This window comes from Propithecus coquereli, unplaced genomic scaffold, assembly GCF_000956105.1.
Source record: "Propithecus coquereli isolate 6110/MARCELLA unplaced genomic scaffold, Pcoq_1.0 Scaffold69, whole genome shotgun sequence".
Taxonomy (NCBI): Eukaryota; Metazoa; Chordata; class Mammalia; order Primates; family Indriidae; genus Propithecus; species Propithecus coquereli.
The window spans coordinates 259,065-270,004 of record NW_012152951.1 but is presented as its reverse complement, the minus strand read 5'-3'; the positions used below and the strand labels follow the sequence as shown (position 1 = coordinate 270,004).

The 10,940-nt window shown below is 36.1% G+C and overlaps 1 protein-coding gene across 1 annotated transcript in view; it reads left to right on the top strand.

Moving 5' to 3' along the window:
* MALRD1 (MAM and LDL receptor class A domain containing 1) overlaps positions 1 to 10,940 on the top strand; it is a 285,192-nt gene that overhangs the window by 32,917 nt on the left and 241,335 nt on the right. Inside the window, exons 2-4 of the mRNA XM_012660894.1 lie at positions 2,861 to 2,955; positions 3,046 to 3,207; positions 10,314 to 10,410. Coding sequence (XP_012516348.1) covers positions 2,861 to 2,955; positions 3,046 to 3,207; positions 10,314 to 10,410 — 354 coding nt within the window. The remainder of the gene's footprint in view (positions 1 to 2,860; positions 2,956 to 3,045; positions 3,208 to 10,313; positions 10,411 to 10,940) is intronic.

The window sequence follows — 10,940 nt, the reverse complement described above, 5'->3', positions numbered from 1 at the left end:
TTTTAGCAGATACTATCTGGTTCTGTTGAGCTTGTTAGTTTAATGAATGGGTATGAGTTAAAACTTACGATTCAAAGTTATCAGAATTTAATAAATAGACAGATATTACCAACTTGAAGGAGTTTGTATTTCAGACTATTATTTCCTCTCTCTTATCTGAACGCAGCCATATTTCTGTCAGGGATGAACACACTGTTCTCTTTCCATAAGTTTTGACATTTTCACATTTGTGTGAGGCCTTGGACCTTGTTATGGTGATCCATTTCCATAGCCTGATTTTTTTTTTTTTTTTTTGGAAATGTTCTTGAAAACTGATATTATCTCAGAGTCAAAATGCTCCTTTTTTTGGAGTTCTTCTGAGCCATTTGGTTACTCCGTAGCATGCAGTAGGATTTATGTTTCTCCTGCTCACACTCAGTGCCATTAATCACTTGGAACTTGGGAAATGGAGGAAGTGCAGGGCTGCCTATCAAGGGTTGAGGAAAGTGAGACAGAACATTCTACCCTATCTTTCCTGACGATCAAGGTCGATGGAATTCACTGCTGGGTTATTGGGTTAGTTATTGGGTTTAGCTCTGAAAACTTGATTCATGGTTTTCGTTGCTTTCGTATTTTATGTGCCTCCTTTTTGTCATCGAACTTGGGATTTCACTCCAATACTTACCCAGTTACTGAGAAAAAGTATTTTTAATAGCGCTCTAACATAAACATTTAAGATTATACATGAAATTGTGCTGTTTGCATTCTTATTTTGTCATTTTAATAATTAACATTTTTTCACAAGATTATTTTAAATAGGTGTTTTAAAGATGTGTTATGATTTGCCTGTATGGATGCAGGCATAAAAATGGGAATTTATGAATCATATAAACATACTGAAATAGTGGTGTGGAGATTAATAAGAGATGTGATGATGATGGCAATGATTATATGTTTGTGTGTGATATGTGTAGTATTAGGCTGCTTCAAGAGTAGAATACTGGAAACATATTTGTCATCCAAGAGCTTCATATAGTCTCTTCTGATTGTTTAGAGCTTTAGCATGAGAGAGTGTTAAATGAGGGAATGGGAATATGGGAAAAAGTTATCTTGCCAAAGATTTGCCTTTCACTTATATTCATAAATAGCGAGGATGACTAATGTCCTCTGGAAAGCAAGAGAGCCTTCTATAAAGTCATATTTCTCTCCGTGGAACATCACCATCTATGAATTAAAGCAATTCTATAGTCATACTGTAAGGAGAGGGCTAAAATGAAGTGTGCGTTTAAAAAAAAAATCTTTGCTATTCTCACTAGGTTGGAATTAAAAGTAGAAAATAGATATTGCTATTGGGTGTATTTTGAATATGTTTTTATTTTTTTCGCCACGAAAAGATAGAAGTTTTATTAGAAGAACAAATGTCAAAGAATCTCAAACTATTTCTGAATTTAAAACTTTACTTTCTACTATAACATGAAGATTAACCTTTATTTAATATTTGACGAAATACAGAATAATTTACAGTGCCGTAACATGTACTAAATGCCATAGTTTTAGAAAACACTGTCCTTAAATATTTAAATAATTTATTCACGTGTGATTTGAGAAATATCATTGCAAATCCTACTTTATTATTTAATAAATTAATGTGTCAAATCTGATTTTAAGAACAAGCTTTTTAAAATAAATATGATGGATTTAAGTAATTTCCTTGACAAATGAAAATAATTTTTCCTGTATATCTCATGGATGTTCTTAGTAGTTGAATATTTATAAACAATAATTTAGGGCCTATTGAATGCAGTTACCATTTGTATTGCTAATAATATTATTTAAACCTAAAACAATGTAGCCATATGGCTCATTATGCTTATTTGATTATTCACTTGCTTAACATTTGTTTACCTGCTTCAAGAGCAAACTAATGACAGTCCACTTGTATCACCATGATACCAGCTCTTCATCTAAATTATGTTTATATAATAATTCCAGAGAGTTTATTCTTCAAATTATTATTGCAGTGATTTCAGTTATGCCTCTGAGTTATTTATAAGCAATCATTAATGTTCCTGTTTTCTGCTTAATTAGGGTGCAAATTTGGAATAGGAGTAGGGAAGAAGAGGTTTCTTAGGTTTCATCATTTTACTATTGATTCTCTCAGTGATGTGACAATTATATTTGATTTCCAATTTAGCTTTAAAATACCACTGAATCACTTAGGTAGATATGTCATCATGATCATCAACATCATTTTTCTCATTCCTTTTGACAAATAGCAGCACACCAAATAGAGTAGCAGAAAACCATTGTTCTCAGATTATATGCTAGAACCATCATAAAGCCCATTGCATGAAATCTATGAAAGCCCAGGATGCTCAACGTTTATTTTAAGGGCATCTAAACTGTGGCAGTCCTTTGGCATGTCTGTACTGCAGTGTACAAGACAACATCAGGGCTCAGTGTTGTTTCTCATAATCTTAGGAAAAGCTGGAACTATTTGGTCCAACTCTTTCTGAACAAAGGCACAGCAAACGATGTCTTCTGGTCTTCACTGAATTGCTTATTTTGGTAGGCAGTCCTAGTAGAATAATGTTTTCTTTGGATACCATCTTTGCAGGAATGCAACTTTCTACATTAAATATGATACATTGGGTTGTGGACTGTAGTTTGCGATAATGTTATAGGGAGTATAATCACAATTAGACAATATAAAAAAAGGAAAAATATGCAGTTGGGTGGTTTGCAAAAGCCAGTGGCATGGTTAAATTTTTTATTCTTTAAACAAAAATATATTGACCTAATGTGGATGTCAGCTTGATGTCTTAAATAGGTTTGCCAGTGATCACTCTGAATCTAACATGCTGACTCTTATTTCTGACAGCTCACTTCCTCTCACTGGTTTCCAAAGTGGATTCTATTTCCTCAAATTTAGAAAGTCGAGTTTTCCTCCCAACCAATGACCAATGTGCTTGTCAGGTATGGAAAGCTCACAGCATTTTAAATACTTTGTCACATTTGGGAACATTCTTTCTTATGATTGTTTGAGCACTGATTATTTTTTCACAGGTTACATTTTATTCCTTCTTCAGCCAAATGAGTAGCAAATTAACCGTAGGACTTCAAAATGCATGTGGTGGTCCCATTCAGCATTTATGGCAAAACACATCCGGGCTCCAAAATTCATGGGAGAGAAACGTCGTCAAAATCCAGAGCTCACAGAGATTTCGGGTATGCATGTTCTATTCTCTAACTATATCTTTGAAGGAAAAATAAGATCATTAATACCAGGTGAATTGAAAGTAAGGTGATTGTCCCAGTTTGCCAGGGACTGAGGGATTTCCCAGGACTTTTAAATGCTGAAAGTGGACAGTCTTAGCCAAATTCGGATGGCCATCACTCTAAAGGACACTTTTACAACAAGGTTTTGAATTTATATATCAAAACTGAAGTTGACATATTTTAAAATATATTGATATATCAGTAAAATATAACCTTCTAATTCTCTCCTAATTTCTTGAACCTCCTCTCCCCCACACTTTGCTCTCTCTCTTACTGTCCCAACCTCCTCTTTGTTTTCATTTCTTCTTCCCAAGAATCATTTTCCTTCCAGACTTTTCTCATGCTTTTAAGAGAAGAGGGTCATGTTTGGTAATGAGGAAAGAGATTGTTTGATTTAAATACTAATTCCAAATGCTGTCAAAGTAGAATAATTGTCATATGCATTTTATGGATAAACTCAATTCAACACAGCCCTTATTTTCTAAGATAATTTTGAAAATTAAAGCCAATGCAAGCCTATAAAAGACACACTTATTTATGCAGCCTAATAAAACCTATGCATGGTGGAAATTATAATCTAATGATTATTACAAGAGTTCTTGGAGAAGTATTGCATATTTTAACATTTGGGACAGCCAAGCACATTTTTTCCAGTTAAAAATGAGATCTCAAAGCATTTTATTCCTAATAAATTTACTTGCTAAACCTAGTTTGTGAGCCAATTTACTCCAAATAGGGTTCTTTCATCATCTATTATAAAAATGATATAATAATCAATTTTATAAATTTGATATAAATCAAATCATCTGATATATGATGGATTTAGCACTTGCTTAAATGTAGGGATCGAATTGGATTGAATTTTACTTTCACTTACTTTGAGTGACTAAGAGGAAAAGAATAGTATTTTCACTTAAAGTATAAATTATAAGATAAAAGAATGACATATTTTCTTATATGATGGATCATAAAATCACTATGATTTGGAATTGTTAGGCTTTGGTAAACTTAACAGGGAATCAAAAAAGGTTTCAAAAAGCCCTTAGTAGATGGTTTCATGACACCTAGATGATAGGACTTACAGATATTCTTTGGTTGGAAACACAATTTGGTAGTTTGAGACTTCGTTGAAGTCAAATATCAAGTGTGTGGTGTGGAGGATGAGGGTGGAATGCCGTCTTAACCTATTAGGCATTTAAATGTTTCTATGAATGATTGATTCATTTACTTAAAAAAGATTTATTTGGAGCATTGGGATGCACTAGGCATGATGCAGAAAAGATTCCCCACACCAGTGGTCCCCAACCTTTTTGGCACCAGGGACCAGTTTCATAGAAGACAATTTTTTCACAGACGGGGGAATGGTGGGATAGTTTTGGGATGATTCAAGCGCATTACAATTATTGTGCTGTCAAACTTCTCTGCTGATGATAATCTGTATTTGCAGCTGCTCCCCAGCGCTAGCATCACTTCCTCAGTTTCACCTTGGATCATCGGACATTAGAGTCTCATATGGAGCACGTGACCTAGATCCCTCGCATGCACAATTTATAGTAGGGTTCACGCTTGTATGTGAATCTAATGCTGCTGCTGATCTGACAGGAGGAGGAGCTTATAGGGTGATTTGAGAGATGAGGAGTGGCTGTAAATACAGATGAAGCTTCAGCTCGCTCTCCTCCTGCTGTGTGGCCTGGTTCCTAAAAGGCTGCAGACCGGATTGGTACCACCTGTCTGTGGCCCGGGGTTTGGAGACCACAGCCCTACACCATGTTAAGAGGAGAGGTCTGGTAGGTGTGGAGAGGAGATACTATGTGTTTATGTGCGCCTGGGCCCTGAAGACATCTGCGGCTTTCAAGAGGTGTGGTGCGCAAAATGAGTACCCCCCTACCCCCAGCACCAATAGTACATTTAATTTGCTGCGGATGTTCAAGTGTTATTAACTGCCGGAGGAGTTTCTAGTTTATTTTTTATACTTCTTCATCTCCTGTGTCTACTTGTCTTTTCTCAACAACAACAAAAGCAACAAAACAGAGCCAAGATTGCTTTTGTGGGGACTGAGTCAGGTCAAGTAGACACTGAAGGATGCACTTGCTGCTATTCCTTCTCTGCATGCTTATAGGGACTTAATGACTGAGATGGGAATATTGTCTGTGTGTATACACTACCATTATGTATATAGCTCTTTTCACTTTGAAAGAGAGCTGCTGATAAAAGGGTCTTAAACTGTCTTTGTCTAGCTTTGTGCCCTGTTATATCTCATTGTCCATATATTCAGGTCAAGGTCTTTATTAGTAGCATAACAGAGGTTTGGGTGTTGGGCAAAACTGGATCTTGTAGGTCAAACCTTTCAAAATAACTCCCCTGTTTTCCTCAGCTGCCCATTCCCAGATGGCGCATTGTGAGGTCTGCTAATTAAACATGTACAGTACATAAATATAAAACTTAAAACTCTCGAATACGTCATCTCCAAGGTGATTCAGTTATAGCTGAGGCAGCAAGGTTATTCACTTGAGTGCTTTAAATGTAGTGGTGGCTTCAACTAAAGCAGATTAATTTGTTTCCCAAAATATTTTCCTGCTGATATGAAAACAGTGCTTCTTCCTTAAAGGTTTTGCAAAAATTAGGAGACCTTACGGCTCTCTTAGGATCCTTTGGCTCCACCAGTCTTTTAAGATGGCAGGTATGTTTCAGTTCTATCCTGTCAGCAAGTGAGCAGATGTTCATTTGCTTTTGTTCAGCAGGCCACAGAGAAGTGCTGTGCTTGTAACATGGCCTGGCCACCATCTAGTATCTTGTTCCTGAAAAGCTTCTGTGAGAGGCTTATTTGAGAGAATTTTGCAATCAGCATCTCCAGACAGTATCTGCTGCCTCATCAACTTACAAGCCTCTGAGAATTATTCCGTTTTCTGCAATTTCCCCTCTGTGCTGACTTCTGATAGTTTAAATGAAAACCATGCATGCTTCCTTTAGAAATATCCAAATGGGAGATTTCAGTCCCTACTGGAGCCTAGTTCAGCATGGGCTTTTGAGAAAGGCTTATCACCTCCATCTGTAAATTACTAGGTCCATCCTTTAATAAAATTGAAGCATGTTAATTTCTGAGGGACTACGGCTACATAGACAAGGAATGGTGTTCATCTATTTAGTCAACAAAGCCGGAAGCATTTCAAAAAGTTACTGGAGATGTTTAACGAAAAATGACAGCTGGCATTTATCAAGCCCTTACTATGTGCAAGGCACTGTGTTTAGTTCTTTGTATGCATAATCTTATTGACCCTTCGCAAAAATCCCCTGAGGTCGAAAGACAATTTATCCCATTGTTCACTGAGAATTGCAAGCTTTAGAGAGTTAAATAACCTACTAGATCCCATGCCAACTTAGAATCTAGGGTAGTTTTATTTCAGATCTTAATCATTTAGTCACTGAGGCATAATAGTATTTTTTTATCACATTAAAGCATTATAGGATTTTAGAAGACATAAAATATTAAAAAACCCAACCTCCAGATTTGGTCATATCTGTTGTGTATGACTCATTCCATAATCTTTTGTCTGCTTTGTTGGATGAAACAACAATGTTGGGCATTGCATGCTGCTGATTAATTACAATCACGTCTTTCAAAATTGCAGACATAAGCAATGAATTTCATTATTGTACTAAAATGTTCAAGGAGGCAAAGAATAAAACAAGATAACCATATAGTGGAAATTTAGTGCCCAGTTCAAGTGGAAATTTCTCCCACCACCCTCTTTTTGTTGTTCTTGAAGGGAGTGCATGTATTGGTTTTATGGATAGGAAGGAATGAACACTATATATTATGAAGTATATAACTAATTATAGTTTTCAAGTTGAATATTTGGATTGTTAAACTAAATGAGCCTAGATAAGCAGTCCCTGCCTGAATTATAAAAAGATATTGAAGCATTTTTAATATGCTATCACCTACTTGTCATTTCTTTGATGTTTCATTGAGAAATGCTGGAGAGTTCTCAGCAGCCTCCGATTCAGAAAGAATAGGCTTTATTAATATGGACAAAAGATGAGTTGTTCATTAAAAATATATAAATTGTTTTCTTAATTTTAAAAATTCTACCCTTACTCTTCAAAATCTTAATCTGGAGCACTTTTACCTTTTAATTCACACATGATGGGAAAATAATTACTGCCATCTTGTTCTGTTTCAGATGTTTGCTTGGGAAATAGATTGAATGTATACCACTAGTTAAGAAAACTCTAATACAGGACATACAACCATAAGTGTTTCTAATAGTTATAGTAAAGTAATCCAGGTAGTTTTATGTCTATTCTCCATCTACCGTCATAGTTTCCTCTAACAGTTAAATCAAGTGGCTTGAGTGTTGACCCATTAGCTCCATTCAGAGGTCATCTACTACTCTTAAAATGTCTGGGGTGAAAGGAATTCGTCTCACATTTGCTAATGAGTTAGTGCAGGCTGTATCTGACTTCTGTGACATTGCCGAACTCAACTCCATTCTCTCTCTTATGATCTGCTTTTATTTTGCTATTTTGCTCCTCTTTTCTTCCTTTTTTTTTCAATTTTCCTCAAAATCATCAAAATAACAAGGTGGATGTTTGGAAAAAGCTTTTTCCAAAGTCTAGGGTAAAACAAAGAATGTTAGATACGACTTTTCTTAAAAATGCAACTATCATATGCCAACACAGCCCCTGGCTAATTCTCTAGACCCTAATCGAAATCTCTGGAAAATCTTTTTTGTTTAAATCTGTTTAGCTAGACTGTTTAGTTATGCCTGATGGGTCTTGTGTTTTCTTGCCACACAGACCCATTAGCAAATTCCCCTACACTTAGAGAAATAGTTCTTTCCTTATGAACAAACTATTCCTCTGGCTGGGCCAGGGAGCTCAAATGGCAGCTGATTTTCACAATAACTTTACCAAGTTAAATGTAATTTAATGAAATCAAGTAAATGTATAGTATCTATTGCAGACTCTAATAAGGAGTGGATTAAGTCAAGACGGTCATTTAAAAGTGCTTCAATAGATCAGGCACGAGGATATGGGACTGGAAATAGGAATGGAAGGAAAATAGAGCTTAATAGATGATCTTGTCTGATGAGACAGGAGACTGGAGGAGAAAGTGATTCTAAAGGTCATTTGGAATTTTGAGCATCGGAGAGTAGCAGTCATTGGGTTCCATTGTCAGAAAATGAGAGTGAGGGCAGAAGCTCCAATTGAGGAGGAAAAACAGCATACTATGAATTAGAAGGGACTTGTGTCATCTCAGTGAAAATGTCCAGCAGGCTGTAGAAATATGGGAGGAGAGCTCAGGAGAGAGATTAACATGTGTGATGTAAATTTGTGATGTATCAGCCTGGGTGTCAGTTGAAGCTCTGAGTAGGAATGCTTTGGTCTTTTGGGCGGTGGGGTGGGGGAGAGTGTAAAGAAATACAAGAAGGGACTGGTGATTATTTTTTCTTCTTATGTCTACTGCTCTTTTTAAATATTCCTTATTTCTATTCTACTTATTTCTACTTCTTTTGTTAAATATGGTGACTACACGCATATTCTTAACTCCTGGCAAGAACTAGGGAATGTCTCTACATGGAGAAAACTTTTAAAAAGAATAAAATGTTAATTTGTAGAGAATGGATTTTCATCTGTAAACAACACCCTGTATAATAGCCTAAATATTTTAATACATCTGTGTTATAATAATAGTAGCTAGCATTTAATGCTACCTATATACCAGGTGCTGTTTTAACATGTAATAACTCATTTTTCCTTGTGTAAATTCTTACCACATAGGTTATTGTTTTTATCATTACCATTTTACAAAAAAGAAAAGTGAGCTACAGAGTTGTTAAGTCAGTTCTATAGGTCCTGTTGCTATTAAGTGGTATAGCTGGGATCCTGAACCCCAGTAGTTGGTTTTATACACACACACACACACACACACACACTTTAAATTACTATGCTGTATTGCCTCCATATAAAACCATTCCTACAAAACAATCTTTGATGGGCCTTTCCAACTTGGTCCTATTTTTAAGTAGTCACAGGTTTTTCTGTTTTGTGTGAAGAAAACATGACTTTTTTGGGCTACGTATTGGCAAGTTTCTCCGTAGGTTATGTATGTTTCTCACTGGATTCTTAATAGAGGGGTATATAGCATCTGGTTTGGAAGGAAATATATTAGTACAGCATGTTTCACAGGAACAAAAGGGAATGTATCTCAGAAAAATGATCTGTTATGGTTACTGCGTCCAGACCAATTGTTAACCAGAAAGCAGGCTGACCTTTTGAAAAAATGAAGTATTTAAACAAGGCTGAACAATTCACACATGTTTATCACATCTGTGAATGAAGCCTCAGACACCATTGGTATTCATTAGTGAGGCTGGGATAATACTCTTCACCAACATGCCAATTTTCTACTGATTTAGGTCATTAGGAAATTGGGAGTGATTTCTTTCTAAGTTTGTCGGATCAGCCACACCAGAGCATTTCTTCTCGGTGCAGACTTGGGCTGGCTCCACGCCACCATGTAACATTCAGGCATTTTATCAGCAAGTCACTGAACAACAATTTCCAGTCCACGCCCCAAGCTATGTTCAGATAAGACAGATAATGTGCAAGAGGATTGCACAGGCCAACATCCATGGCAAGACTGTGAATAAAACTTAGAGAAGCAGAGGTGAAAATGGGGCACGGTTGCAAAATGACAAGAGCCAGAGATAAAGACAGAGAGTGGATCCAAAAGTTGGTCAATGCTGAATTGTGTGAACATACAGGGACTAAACACAGAAGATAGTTGTAGCGCAAAACCAGGTGATTATTGCTTCATTTCAGGAACCTGGACCTAACAGATTTCAGACATTTGAGATACAGTAATGACTGTACATTTTCTTGACCTTGAAAGTGTTTGCTTTGATCTCTTTCCACTCGGAATTGGCATGGTTACCCAGGTACTTCTAGGAAGTGACATGTTTCCTATCTGTGGGCTCTCTTCTATGAGACTATGATACAGTGATGTTCCTTGCTTCATGTTTTTATTTTGTTTTGTTTTTCTCATGCAGGTTATTTTTCAAGGTCAAGTGATTTCAACTCATGCACAAGATGAAGTTATTGCTATTGATGATATATCTTTCAGTTCAGCCTGCTTGCCTGCAAATGGTAAGAACTTTTTCTCTCATTTTTATCTTTATTGTATATATTAAATTGAGTGTGACTTAAACATTGTAATGACTTTGATCTGCTCTTTATTTTTGCCTGATGTTTTAGCATGAGCTATTTTTCATTGTCCCACTACATTGTATAACAGTGACTGGATGTGTACTGGAAGTGTAGACAGGCTATTTTTCACTGACTCTGATGCTGTAAAGGACTGAATGGGATAATTTAGTCTGAGACTTAAAACCTTGTAGCAATGTTTACACTGGCTAGTTAAATATTAACAATAGAACTCCATGGCTTCTAGGAGACTGGCAGAAAACTGGTCTCAACAGACTTGAAATTGTCTTCTTGGAGAGTCAGTTTGATTATTTTGCTGAAAGACACAAAATGGAGAGAGATATTGGTTATAATCTATTTTCTATTTTGACTGAAACAAATAGATTGATAAACCACATATATCAGATCTAAAAAGTAATTCATATTGGCCCCTTGATGAACTTAACTGAATAATATCCAATTCCTCATTTACA